At 33.3% G+C, this 14651-nt stretch overlaps 2 protein-coding genes across 2 annotated transcripts; both read right to left on the bottom strand.

Annotated features, from left to right (window-relative positions):
- Positions 1-5176: 5176 nt before the first annotated feature.
- LOC149615240 (uncharacterized) lies at positions 5177-5886 on the bottom strand. Its single transcript, XM_089857847.1, has 2 exons — positions 5569-5886; positions 5177-5425 (listed from the first exon to the last, which is right to left on the bottom strand). Exons 1-2 carry the CDS (start codon positions 5761-5763, stop codon positions 5177-5179), a joined length of 444 nt encoding a protein of 147 aa, XP_089713973.1. The 5' UTR covers positions 5764-5886.
- A 3529-nt stretch (positions 5887-9415) lies between these two features.
- LOC149615239 (uncharacterized) lies at positions 9416-10125 on the bottom strand. Its single transcript, XM_089857846.1, has 2 exons — positions 9808-10125; positions 9416-9664 (listed from the first exon to the last, which is right to left on the bottom strand). The coding sequence occupies exons 1-2, from the start codon at positions 10000-10002 to the stop codon at positions 9416-9418; spliced, it is 444 nt and encodes a 147-aa protein (XP_089713972.1). The 5' UTR covers positions 10003-10125.
- Positions 10126-14651: the final 4526 nt, after the last annotated feature.

The following is a 14651-nucleotide window of genomic DNA, read 5'->3' as shown; positions in this document are numbered from 1 at the left end:
ACCCTTTAAGGAATAATTATCACTTGTTGTAACGAGCTGAAATATTTAAAGAATTGGACCCAGGTCCCTTCATCATTATAATTTAAAATCATAATTTTAAACCATTTCCTTACAGGATTGAAAAAAACAAACAAGTTTAATTAATTTTTTTTTAATATTACATGTATATTTTTTTTTCAAGTGTGTTCTTTTTAATGTATAATTTTTTTTATTATTTATTTTATTAATACTATAAATTTTTTTCCGAAATAGTAAATACATTTTTTATCCAAAATACATTTTTTTTGCCTAATTACAATATTTTTCTAATTATAAATTTTTTAAATACCAATTTTTTTCTCAAATAATATTTAATTTTTTTTTTAAATAAAATAGTTATTTCAAAAATTGAGCCGATTTCTTTCCTTGCTTAATCCCTTCGTATCTTAAATGGTAACGTTGAAAGAACTGCGCTAATGTAAACAGCACTGCCATGTTCAAAACTTAATGAACTTTGTTGCAGTTTTTCCGTAAATTTCTGTTGTTGAACTTTTGATACAGTGAGAACTTTCTTCCAGTTTTTCCGTAGATATCTGTTGTTGAATTTTTGATACGGTGAAACACCATCGTTGCGTTGATTTAGCTTATAAAATTAGTCTCAATAAATAATATTATTTCCGACACGTTGCATTCAATTTTTATCATATTCTGTGCTAAATTTCAGTAACATAAAGAGCATCTTTAAAATATGTTAATTAAATGATGTGATTCTTTAGTTTGGCTTGAATACTAGTAATTAAATCAAGTACCTAAACAATTCATAGCAATTTAGACGAATTAACAAACGGCAATGTGGAGTGTGGAACAAGCAAACAACGTAATCCTCTGTATCCCCTGAGGTCACGTTGGTAAAATTTAGCGCTGATGTAAACTTGGAAATTATTTGACTAATTAAATTACATAACGACCCTGTTAAGTGAATCGGTTACAAACTAACACCACTGTTACTTATATTTATGAATTAAACAATCCACTGTTGGTAACAAATAGTTTATAAATTCATAACGTAACATCACATACTGACTGGATCAATAGGATAAAAATTGTTTTAACGAATGATGTGGCCTTCTACTACGGCTGAGTTTCAGGAATTATATCACACACCTTCACAATTAGTAGCATTTTAGTGAGATTAACAAATAATTAAACCATGTACACCTCATATGGTAATGTTGAATCAACTGCGCTAACGCAAAGTAGCAAACACCACTCTTTTACTGCCGCAGGGTAAACACACATTTTGTCACCTTTCCAGTAGTATTTTGAAGTTCTCGAAAGTTTCACAGGGTGAAAAGAACTATCTTTACTTCAACGTCTTAATAAATAATGAAACCGTTTATACCTGTCCTCAAATGAGAACGTTGAATTAACTGCGCTAACGTAAACACCACTCTTTTAAGTGCCGTTGAAAATTTTGTCATCTTTCCTGTAATATTTTGAAGTTGAATTCTTCACAGGGTGAAAACACTACCCTTGATTTCTAAATCATAATAATTTGGATAGATATGCCATTTTTTACTTAAAACTAGAAGCGCCAACAAACATGTAGGCATAAAACCTCGGCCCTAGGGTTAGGATTTGTAGCATGAATCGAAGCAGACTGCGTATTTTTGAAATTCCAAAACAGTGCTGGAAATAAGCTTTCTTATAATCTTTAAAAGGAAAGACACTATAAACACTATATTACATAGACAAACTAAAACTTAAGCCTTGGCCGTAAAGAACGTAGAAAAGCTTACTTTAAATGATATAAAAACCTCTATTAACTGTAATAATTTACCTGAATTACTTTTCTAGACGAAAATTCGACCTGATAACGACGTATTTCTTATTAAGGGTGCTACAGTTAATTAGAAAATACATATAAAGGTGCTCAAGCTCGGACGAAATACCAAAGTAATTTGTTAGAGTCTACTGCTAAGAAATTAGGAAAATCAGCAAGAAAGCCAACATTTACAATTAGTCAACGTAACTTGTTAGCACCCACAAACCTAGGACCTTCTAGTTGTCAACGAGAACGAAATGAAGAAATAGGTTTAAGCGCGCTATAAGGTTAGGCTGACTTCTGACCTAAAAGTAAATTTTTAATTAGTTAAATTACAAAAATTAGAATTCATTAATTAAAAATCGAAACAGGTAAGTTTCTCAATTAAGAAATGCTTGTTAATTTAGAAGTATTCCGAAAACTAACTTCGCTATAGTTTTTCCGTATGGCCTGTCTCAATTGCCTTAAAAAACCGAAAAATTTTTAATGTTTTTTCTATGGGACGCTAACCCTAAAAACTGTGAATTTTCCTTTAACATTACGGAAGGGTGTCAAGTCATATCTACAAGGGCCTACCGGCCCTGTAGAATATAATTTCATTTAATAAATATTAAATTCACTGGTAGTAGCATTACGGTGAACTTTTATAAAAGGTTTTTTGTAACAAACATGAACAACTAACAAGAAGATTATATTTAAATATAAATGAATATAAACGGGATATAATCATAGGGAAATATTCTCTATCATTAGATCAATCAGTCTCCATATGAGGTTCTAGTGATTGAAATTAAAATAAATTTTGGAAAAATATCTCGAAGAAAGATAAGGCGAAAGATATTAAGAGCAACAAAAAGAGCATGTAGAACGGAACGGCGATGCTACTAATGTCAATGTTAGTCGATTTCTCCATTGTTTTCTTCCAGGTGACAATGTCCATGGGATAACGGGATTCAAAGTCCAGATAGTTGAAAATTTTACTTTCGAAGAGAGTTTGCACGCTAAAACATTTAAATTTTACTCAAATAAAAATAAGGGTGAAAGTTTCCAAGTACAGTACATTACCTAAAAAAACCGTTATCAGTGACTTTTATTCTAAAACCATTAATCGTAGTCTTTATACCAATATTATAAAGAGGTAAACGTTTTTGTTTGCTTGTATGTAGGTGTAATTAAATAAACTTCTGACTCATAAAGTTCTAAAAATTGTTACACTAATAAATAGCTACTCTGTCGCCGAGACTATATTTTATTTTGTTACAATGTCGGTAATTGTAAATCATGTTGGACGAAAGACCATTAGATACAATGGTCACCTGCATGCTCTATAATCACCTTTCAACCAAATCTCGTAAGTTCGACATAGAATTTCCTCAGTGGTCATAAACTTGCTCTATTGGCATTCTCTCGTTTTTGGTATCATATACTTTAAAATAAACTACTACAATAATATTAATTATCAGTAAAATCTAACAATTTCTCATTACATTTTGATAAAGAGTCAAATTAAATGAGAGCGAGTTCAGGCTATTTAATCGGTATGGTCCCATTTCTCCCAATTCTGTGTTTCCCAAAATACATTTTTATCCCAAACTTTCCGATTCCCAGTTCTCCCAATCTTATATTTCCCAATAGGAATTTTTATCCCAAACTATTCAATTCTCATTTCTCCCAATCGAATGGTTTCGTCTAATATTTTATGCTGCAAAGGGTTGCTTTCAAAACGACTTTGATTATTTTTAATGCGAATAGGTTAGGTTAGGTTAGGTTAGTTTAGTTTAGTTTAGTTTAGGTTAGGTTTGGTTTGGTTAGGTTAGGTTAGGTTAAATAATTTTCCTACCAATTAATGTGAAGTGTTATTCCAAATGTATTATATTTTTCTGCTAGATCCACGAGAAAGTTCGTGTTTTATAAATCTTTTAACTATGGTACGCCTTTTCCAAAATTTTAATGTTTAACTTCATTGACTTCTCAAATAATATGCCTTTTCCAAAACATTACTGTTATGTTAGGTTAGGTTAGGTTTGGTTAGGTTAGGTTAGGTTTGGTTTGGTTTGGTTGGGTTAGGTTAGGTTAAATAATTTTCCTACCAATTAATGTGAAGTGTTATTCTAAATGTATTATATTTTTCTGCTAGATCCACGAGAAAGTTCGTGTTTTATAAATCATTTAACTATGGTACGCCTTTTCCAAAATATTGATGTTTAGCTTCATTGACTTCTCAAATAATATGCCTTTTCCAAAACATTACTGTTGTGTTATGTTAGGTTAGGTTTGGTTAATAATATTTTATAAATCATTTAGCTATGGTACGCCATTTCTAAAATATTGATGTTTAGCTTCATTGACTTCTCAAATAATATGCCTTTTCCAAAACATTACTGTTATGATAGGTTAGGTTTGGTTTGGTTAAGTTAGGTTAGTAATATTTTATAAATCATTTAACAATGTTACGATTTTTCCAAAATATTGACGTTTAGCTTCATTGACTTCTCAAATAATAAGCCTTTTCCAAAACATTACTGTTATGTTATGTAAGGTTAGGTTTGGTTTGGTTAGGAGGACGTCTCTTCCTCTTTGGAGCGGTTATACACTTCAAGTAAGTGTATCCCTTAAGAAATGAAAAAATAAATAAGTAAAACCATCAAATTCTACTCTATTTGAGTCTTTTTGGGTGTGCAATATTGGGTTAATTGGAATAGGAGAACTGGGATTTGGGTTGAATGATGTTTGGGTAAATGGGAATTGGGTGTTATAAATTGGGTGAAATGGGGAGTAACCTGTTCGACCACCAAACAGAAAATACAAGATTCAGGAGGAAAGAATAAAAAAACTAAAAAGGGAACTGGATGCGGGGAGAAAAACTCCATTTGAATATCTAGAAATCATAAAATGGAAATTCAAACTAAACTGAATATGTAAAACATATCATTGTTAATAAAACAAAAAAAATCGCTTGAATTTATTAACATTTGTTTTATGCTGAATTGGGAGAAAAGAAATTGGGGGAAAAGACAAAGTGTTGGGTCAAATGGGATTGGGAGATATGGGAATTGGGAGAAACGGTTTGGGTTAAATGGGAGTAAATCATTTAATCATTAGTATTTTTATTCGTGTTTCGTGGAAATGATACGCGATAAACAACTAATCTAACGTCTTTTAATTATAAAATATTTGGTAAAATAATGTATTGCGCTTTAAACTTAACCGGATTATCACGAACTGGTTTTTCGCTTAACGGTTTTCCCAGCGATTAGTCTTAAAACTGGTTTTTATTAGGAACCAAAGTGAAAATAATGCTGACCTGGTTTGTCCAAATTCCTTGAGTTGAGGAACGCTATTGATCCAAGAGGTGTTGTAAATTGTACTCAACTAATCAAACCGGACTTGTTCTTTAGAAAAGTAAAAACCCCCTTGTTCAGCAAAAAACGCTTTGTTAGTGGGATCAGAGTTCAGAACTTCTCCGAATAGCCACATTAGATAGGTTTCGCTTATAATCAAGGCTTTCTCCCCTGAAATAACTGGAATGTAGCCTTCGAAATCCAGAAGGTCCATCAGAGTAATGAAATTTTCGCCAGTCAACCCTTCAAACCATTTCTTTACAACCTGGTCTTCGTTAGCCTAGAAACGAGAAACAATGAAAATTTAAAAAAAAACGCTGCATTACTCGATATGAGAATAGACAAATGTAATGAAAATATAAGAAAAACCTGCACTTGGGCTATAACGTCAAAGTGGTTTATTAAAGGGAGGGAAGTGTTTACCAAAACTCTAAGAGCAGCGAAAGCCCCGCCTCCTTCAATAATTAAAGGAGGCACTCCTGATTCAATTAGGTCCGAGAGGGTATCGATGTAATTGTAACTCTCGATCGTGAATTCCGTACACAAGTAGCAACCGAAGAAAAACAGAATGAAAGTCAGTCCGATAATCCAAGACGAAGCAAGCAAACGAGGTGTCATTTGGGGCAAAACGACAGGAAGTGCTAGACAACGAGCCGAAAATTTAATACTCGTTTAGTTACGTCGATTTGTAGGAAAGTAACAATTACCTTCATTGCACATTAAGGCCGAGTAATGCCAGATATTTTCCACTGTATCGTGTGCAGGGTTGGCAAAAATCCGGATAATTTGAATAAAATCCAGACCAGTGGTTTTTATTGGATTAAACCGGATTTTATTGGATTTATCCGGATTTTTTAAAAAACGAGTCATTTTAGGTTTTTTTGAAAGGCAAAGTACTTCTGTTTAGCTCTTATTTGGGTTTTGGGGCACTCCCCGACCCCTAGCCCAGGTTCCAATACAAAATCGTCTTCTTGTTTAACTGCTAAAATGTTTTCATGAAATCTATTTCTTTCCTGAGCGCACGAGCCTAACACTAGCGCGGCTGCGGTGCATCCCTTACAGGGGGACTTTCCTTCTAAACTCCGGGTTTGGCTTGGCAAACCCACTTGTTAGCACCCACAAACCTAGGACCTTCTAGTTGTCAACGAGAACGAAATGAAGAAATAGGTTTAAGCGCGCTATAAGGTTAGGCTGACTTCTGACCTAAAAGTAAATTTTTAATTAGTTAAATTACAAAAATTAGAATTCATTAATTAAAAATCGAAACAGGTAAGTTTCTCAATTAAGAAATGCTTGTTAATTTAGAAGTATTCCGAAAACTAACTTCGCTATAGTTTTTCCGTATGGCCTGTCTCAATTGCCTTAAAAAACCGAAAAATTTTTAATGTTTTTTCTATGGGACGCTAACCCTAAAAACTGTGAATTTTCCTTTAACATTACGGAAGGGTGTCAAGTCATATCTACAAGGGCCTACCGGCCCTGTAGAATATAATTTCATTTAATAAATATTAAATTCACTGGTAGTAGCATTACGGTGAACTTTTATAAAAGGTTTTTTGTAACAAACATGAACAACTAACAAGAAGATTATATTTAAATATAAATGAATATAAACGGGATATAATCATAGGGAAATATTCTCTATCATTAGATCAATCAGTCTCCATATGAGGTTCTAGTGATTGAAATTAAAATAAATTTTGGAAAAATATCTCGAAGAAAGATAAGGCGAAAGATATTAAGAGCAACAAAAAGAGCATGTAGAACGGAACGGCGATGCTACTAATGTCAATGTTAGTCGATTTCTCCATTGTTTTCATCCAGGTGACAATGTCCATGGGATAACGGGATTCAAAGTCCAGATAGTTGAAAATTTTACTTTCGAAGAGAGTTTGCACGCTAAAACATTTAAATTTTACTCAAATAAAAATAAGGGTGAAAGTTTCCAAGTACAGTACATTACCTAAAAAAACCGTTATCAGTGACTTTTATTCTAAAACCATTAATCGTAGTCTTTATACCAATATTATAAAGAGGTAAACGTTTTTGTTTGCTTGTATGTAGGTGTAATTAAATAAACTTCTGACTCATAAAGTTCTAAAAATTGTTACACTAATAAATAGCTACTCTGTCGCCGAGACTATATTTTATTTTGTTACAATGTCGGTAATTGTAAATCATGTTGGACGAAAGACCATTAGATACAATGGTCACCTGCATGCTCTATAATCACCTTTCAACCAAATCTCGTAAGTTCGACATAGAATTCCCTCAGTGGTCATAAACTTGCTCTATTGGCATTCTCTCGTTTTTGGTATCATATACTTTAAAATAAACTACTACAATAATATTAATTATCAGTAAAATCTAACAATTTCTCATTACATTTTGATAAAGAGTCAAATTAAATGAGAGCGAGTTCAGGCTATTTAATCGGTATGGTCCCATTTCTCCCAATTCTGTGTTTCCCAAAATACATTTTTATCCCAAACTTTCCGATTCCCAGTTCTCCCAATCTTATATTTCCCAATAGGAATTTTTATCCCAAACTATTCAATTCTCATTTCTCCCAATCGAATGGTTTCGTCTAATATTTTATGCTGCAAAGGGTTGCTTTCAAAACGACTTTGATTATTTTTAATGCGAATAGGTTAGGTTAGGTTAGGTTAGTTTAGTTTAGTTTAGTTTAGGTTAGGTTTGGTTTGGTTAGGTTAGGTTAGGTTAAATAATTTTCCTACCAATTAATGTGAAGTGTTATTCCAAATGTATTATATTTTTCTGCTAGATCCACGAGAAAGTTCGTGTTTTATAAATCTTTTAACTATGGTACGCCTTTTCCAAAATTTTAATGTTTAACTTCATTGACTTCTCAAATAATATGCCTTTTCCAAAACATTACTGTTATGTTAGGTTAGGTTAGGTTTGGTTAGGTTAGGTTAGGTTTGGTTTGGTTTGGTTGGGTTAGGTTAGGTTAAATAATTTTCCTACCAATTAATGTGAAGTGTTATTCTAAATGTATTATATTTTTCTGCTAGATCCACGAGAAAGTTCGTGTTTTATAAATCATTTAACTATGGTACGCCTTTTCCAAAATATTGATGTTTAGCTTCATTGACTTCTCAAATAATATGCCTTTTCCAAAACATTACTGTTGTGTTATGTTAGGTTAGGTTTGGTTAATAATATTTTATAAATCATTTAGCTATGGTACGCCATTTCTAAAATATTGATGTTTAGCTTCATTGACTTCTCAAATAATATGCCTTTTCCAAAACATTACTGTTATGATAGGTTAGGTTTGGTTTGGTTAAGTTAGGTTAGTAATATTTTATAAATCATTTAACAATGTTACGATTTTTCCAAAATATTGACGTTTAGCTTCATTGACTTCTCAAATAATAAGCCTTTTCCAAAACATTACTGTTATGTTATGTAAGGTTAGGTTTGGTTTGGTTAGGAGGACGTCTCTTCCTCTTTGGAGCGGTTATACACTTCAAGTAAGTGTATCCCTTAAGAAATGAAAAAATAAATAAGTAAAACCATCAAATTCTACTCTATTTGAGTCTTTTTGGGTGTGCAATATTGGGTTAATTGGAATAGGAGAACTGGGATTTGGGTTGAATGATGTTTGGGTAAATGGGAATTGGGTGTTATAAATTGGGTGAAATGGGGAGTAACCTGTTCGACCACCAAACAGAAAATACAAGATTCAGGAGGAAAGAATAAAAAAACTAAAAAGGGAACTGGATGCGGGGAGAAAAACTCCATTTGAATATCTAGAAATCATAAAATGGAAATTCAAACTAAACTGAATATGTAAAACATATCATTGTTAATAAAACAAAAAAAATCGCTTGAATTTATTAACATTTGTTTTATGCTGAATTGGGAGAAAAGAAATTGGGGGAAAAGACAAAGTGTTGGGTCAAATGGGATTGGGAGATATGGGAATTGGGAGAAACGGTTTGGGTTAAATGGGAGTAAATCATTTAATCATTAGTATTTTTATTCGTGTTTCGTGGAAATGATACGCGATAAACAACTAATCTAACGTCTTTTAATTATAAAATATTTGGTAAAATAATGTATTGCGCTTTAAACTTAACCGGATTATCACGAACTGGTTTTTCGCTTAACGGTTTTCCCAGCGATTAGTCTTAAAACTGGTTTTTATTAGGAACCAAAGTGAAAATAATGCTGACCTGGTTTGTCCAAATTCCTTGAGTTGAGGAACGCTATTGATCCAAGAGGTGTTGTAAATTGTACTCAACTAATCAAACCGGACTTGTTCTTTAGAAAAGTAAAAACCCCCTTGTTCAGCAAAAAACGCTTTGTTAGTGGGATCAGAGTTCAGAACTTCTCCGAATAGCCACATTAGATAGGTTTCGCTTATAATCAAGGCTTTCTCCCCTGAAATAACTGGAATGTAGCCTTCGAAATCCAGAAGGTCCATCAGAGTAATGAAATTTTCGCCAGTCAACCCTTCAAACCATTTCTTTACAACCTGGTCTTCGTTAGCCTAGAAACGAGAAACAATGAAAATTTAAAAAAAAACGCTGCATTACTCGATATGAGAATAGACAAATGTAATGAAAATATAAGAAAAACCTGCACTTGGGCTATAACGTCAAAGTGGTTTATTAAAGGGAGGGAAGTGTTTACCAAAACTCTAAGAGCAGCGAAAGCCCCGCCTCCTTCAATAATTAAAGGAGGCACTCCTGATTCAATTAGGTCCGAGAGGGTATCGATGTAATTGTAACTCTCGATCGTGAATTCCGTACACAAGTAGCAACCGAAGAAAAACAGAATGAAAGTCAGTCCGATAATCCAAGACGAAGCAAGCAAACGAGGTGTCATTTGGGGCAAAACGACAGGAAGTGCTAGACAACGAGCCGAAAATTTAATACTCGTTTAGTTACGTCGATTTGTAGGAAAGTAACAATTACCTTCATTGCACATTAAGGCCGAGTAATGCCAGATATTTTCCACTGTATCGTGTGCAGGGTTGGCAAAAATCCGGATAATTTGAATAAAATCCAGACCAGTGGTTTTTATTGGATTAAACCGGATTTTATTGGATTTATCCGGATTTTTTAAAAAACGAGTCATTTTAGGTTTTTTTGAAAGGCAAAGTACTTCTGTTTAGCTCTTATTTGGGTTTTGGGGCACTCCCCGACCCCTAGCCCAGGTTCCAATACAAAATCGTCTTCTTGTTTAACTGCTAAAATGTTTTCATGAAATCTATTTCTTTCCTGAGCGCACGAGCCTAACACTAGCGCGGCTGCGGTGCATCCCTTACAGGGGGACTTTCCTTCTAAACTCCGGGTTTGGCTTGGCAAACCCACTTGTTAGCACCCACAAACCTAGGACCTTCTAGTTGTCAACGAGAACGAAATGAAGAAATAGGTTTAAGCGCGCTATAAGGTTAGGCTGACTTCTGACCTAAAAGTAAATTTTTAATTAGTTAAATTACAAAAATTAGAATTCATTAATTAAAAATCGAAACAGGTAAGTTTCTCAATTAAGAAATGCTTGTTAATTTAGAAGTATTCCGAAAACTAACTTCGCTATAGTTTTTCCGTATGGCCTGTCTCAATTGCCTTAAAAAACCGAAAATTTTTTAATGTTTTTTCTATGGGACGCTAACCCTAAAAACTGTGAATTTTCCTTTAACATTACGGAAGGGTGTCAAGTCATATCTACAAGGGCCTACCGGCCCTGTAGAATATAATTTCATTTAATAAATATTAAATTCACTGGTAGTAGCATTACGGTGAACTTTTATAAAAGGTTTTTTGTAACAAACATGAACAACTAACAAGAAGATTATATTTAAATATAAATGAATATAAACGGGATATAATCATAGGGAAATATTCTCTATCATTAGATCAATCAGTCTCCATATGAGGTTCTAGTGATTGAAATTAAAATAAATTTTGGAAAAATATCTCGAAGAAAGATAAGGCGAAAGATATTAAGAGCAACAAAAAGAGCATGTAGAACGGAACGGCGATGCTACTAATGTCAATGTTAGTCGATTTCTCCATTGTTTTCTTCCAGGTGACAATGTCCATGGGATAACGGGATTCAAAGTCCAGATAGTTGAAAATTTTACTTTCGAAGAGAGTTTGCACGCTAAAACATTTAAATTTTACTCAAATAAAAATAAGGGTGAAAGTTTCCAAGTACAGTACATTACCTAAAAAAACCGTTATCAGTGACTTTTATTCTAAAACCATTAATCGTAGTCTTTATACCAATATTATAAAGAGGTAAACGTTTTTGTTTGCTTGTATGTAGGTGTAATTAAATAAACTTCTGACTCATAAAGTTCTAAAAATTGTTACACTAATAAATAGCTACTCTGTCGCCGAGTCTATATTTTATTTTGTTACAATGTCGGTAATTGTAAATCATGTTGGACGAAAGACCATTAGATACAATGGGCACCTGCATGCTCTATAATCACCTTTCAACCAAATCTCGTAAGTTCGACATAGAATTTCCTCAGTGGTCATAAACTTGCTCTATTGGCATTCTCTCGTTTTTGGTATCATATACTTTAAAATAAACTACTACAATAATATTAATTATCAGTAAAATCTAACCATTTCTCATCACATTTTGATAAAGAGTCAAATTAAATGAGAGCGAGTTCAGGCTATTTAATCATTAGTATTTTTATTCGTGTTTCGTGGAAATGATACGCGATAAACAACTAATCTAACGTCTTTTAATTATAATATATTTGGTAAAATAATGTATTGCGCTTTAAACTTAACCGGATTATCACGAACTGGTTTTTCGCTTAACGGTTTTCCCTGCGATTAGTCTTAAAACTTGTTTTTATTAGGAACCAAAGTGAAAATAATGCTGACCTGGTTTGTCCAAATTCCTTGAGTTGAGGAACGCTATTGATCCAAGAGGTGTTGTAAATTGTACTCAACTAATCAAACCGGACTATATTATCCAAAGCTAGCAAGGATAGGGAAGTAGAAACGACTTTTTTGGGACCAGTCGTCACGATGATCGTCTTCGCGGTTTCGAAAGGCGAAGATGGGCTGTAATTAGGCACCAGGTCGGCAAAGTACGAAAGGGGTACCGGAAACATAACGCAATGTTTATCCTCAAAAACACTAAAGTGGTAGTTCAATTTATGATTATCGTAGAGCCCTTGTAACCGAAAATTTGTTTACATAGAAATTTTCTGGATTCTCCAAACCTTGCAACAAATCTAATTAGCCAATTTTGTGTTCGTTGAAAAGCGTCCTGAAAATGGCGAATGCTTTATAATTCAATAACATATTTTCCGGCATTTACCTTATGTTGAAGGTTCTTCGTAAGTAATCCGCTGTGTTTTCGTATCTCGACACTTGATTAGACATTGTCCATGTTTCCTTCGGAACATATTTTAATATAAAAACTTCGTTTTAAAATTATGTTTAAACTTGAACTCAAGTACCGCGATTGTGCCATAATTTGCTGGGAACTCTTGCGCGTATCCATTTAATTGAAATTCAATTAAAGTTTAATACTCATGCGTCTTATTATCATTTACATACCTGTATTTAAAAAAGCGATATTTTCCCAGAAATTCCATTTCATTTGCTCCCATTTTGTATGTCCGCAAAATCTATAGTAGAATATATGAAACCGTCCAAGAGTATATATTCTATATAGTAAATTTTAATGAAACAAACTGAATATTTTGCTTCGCTTATACGTGTAAATTTGAAGTTATAGCCTTCCTTGGAAAGGGCGTAGAGCCATATGGCCTCTCTGCGATGTGTCGGGTAAATGAGAGTGGGGGACTAATTTCGCTCTAATCGTGGATGTATAGCCGTGAGGACGTTACTTATGTCCCAGTCATCTGGAACTGCTACAGTAACTTCCAAACATACTGCGCCTCTTGTTGTTACCACGGAAAGAGAGATTTCCATATGAAAACAACCGGCTCCGAGAAAAATTGTTGCCCCAACGAGTCGTTGAATGATATTTATAAAGTTTATATATGCCAAGTAATTTCGAATAATTGCATACCAAATATTCACAGTTGCTAAACCTTGTCTTCAACGCTACCTTTTGTTATTGGCCTCAAAATTGGCAGTGATAATCACTATTTTATTAAGTTTTACTGTAATTAGCATAATTTTTTTCATATTCTTTAAGCGAGGTTATTTCAATTTCCAATTCATAGAGTTGTCACATCCTTTCTTAGACAATGCCTATTTTATTCAGGACATCACTTGAGAAACAAGCCGAATAATGCCTTTCAATCTGGGTTATGACTTCCGGGTATAAGTTATCAACGTCCAATAATTTTTAAAACACTACATTTTAAATATTCTAAGCTTCCGATAAGAAGGAATATCTACACTAGGCCTGTGACTAATTTACAATGCATAGAAGGCTACCCCTATACCACAGCAAACGGGCATTATCGCTAAATTCAGGAAGTTTTGATGGTAAGGAGAACTTTTGAAATTGAATGCATAAATAAGTTCATTTGTTAATCGTATTGTATTTGGTGGATGTTTTATATTATATTTGAAATCGTCATCTTCATTCGGAGAGGTAAAAAAATTATCGATAAACAATAGGCCAGGACAGATAGGCTAAAAAAGGGCTTGACCTAGAACATTTGAACATAAAGATGAAAATTGGTACATGTGTTATTTTTGACCCAACAAAAAATATACCAAAAGTCACCAGCTGTAGAGCGCGAGCTTTCGCCGCCATCTTGGAAAATAGCCGCCGGGAATGCCAGCTTCAATGTATGCCACATTCTTCTTCAAATATTATGGAAATTGGTAAAATTATGACTGTATCCACCTGAACATCATAGTAAAATTTTACAGCTCTGAGTTTTATAGTTCGGTCGCCATATTGGGAAATGGCCGCCGTGAATGCTGGGTGCACTATATTTCTCCATGTTGTTGGAAAATTATGAAAATCTATTGATATTATAATCAGAGCTGTGTGAACCTCATTGTAAAATATTGAAGCCATTCATGAGATAGTTTGTCCGCCATATTGGAAAATGACCGCCGGGATTGTCATTTATATACAGTATATTTTTCAAAAATTATGAAAATTGGTAAATTATTGGTGATGACCGTCTTAACATCATACTTGAACATTAAAAACGTGCTGCTGATAGTTTGGGCGCCATCTTGGAAAAGGACTGCGGGAAATGGCAAATATATTACCTATATATAAATTTTTTCTATATTTCTTTATTGAGTATGAACGTGTTAAACACCATAAAAAACTATTTCAAAGTCTAAGTTATCGACCCCATCTTTGAAAATGGTCTCTGAAAGATTACTATCCCAAATTCTGAAACACAGAAAAGCAAAGCCATATTACTCAGATATTTATAAGGTAATATCGTTTAATATGGGGTTTATACATTCTGGAGTCGTTAAGGATTAGATTTAAGACAAGTTTTGAACATTTCGTTCATATTTATCATCATCCTGAAGATTTTTTATTTTAACTAA

Source organism: Phalangium opilio, unplaced genomic scaffold (assembly GCF_054372755.1).
Source record: "Phalangium opilio isolate 3A_F unplaced genomic scaffold, DU_Popi_V2 ptg000225l_1, whole genome shotgun sequence".
Lineage (NCBI taxonomy): Eukaryota > Metazoa > Arthropoda > Arachnida > Opiliones > Phalangiidae > Phalangium > Phalangium opilio.
This window is presented reverse-complemented; position numbering and strand designations above follow the sequence as displayed.

Excerpts from the sequence above, each read along its gene's own strand:
- LOC149615240 (XM_089857847.1), bottom strand. The coding sequence starts at position 5,763 with ATGACACCTCGTTTGCTTGCTTCGTCTTGGATTATCGGACTGACTTTC. Across the intron at positions 5,426-5,568 it reads TCGCTGCTCTTAGAGTTTTG|GCTAACGAAGACCAGGTTGT; the intron begins GTAAACACTTCC and ends TCTCGTTTCTAG.
- LOC149615239 (XM_089857846.1), bottom strand. The coding sequence starts at position 10,002 with ATGACACCTCGTTTGCTTGCTTCGTCTTGGATTATCGGACTGACTTTC. Across the intron at positions 9,665-9,807 it reads TCGCTGCTCTTAGAGTTTTG|GCTAACGAAGACCAGGTTGT; the intron begins GTAAACACTTCC and ends TCTCGTTTCTAG.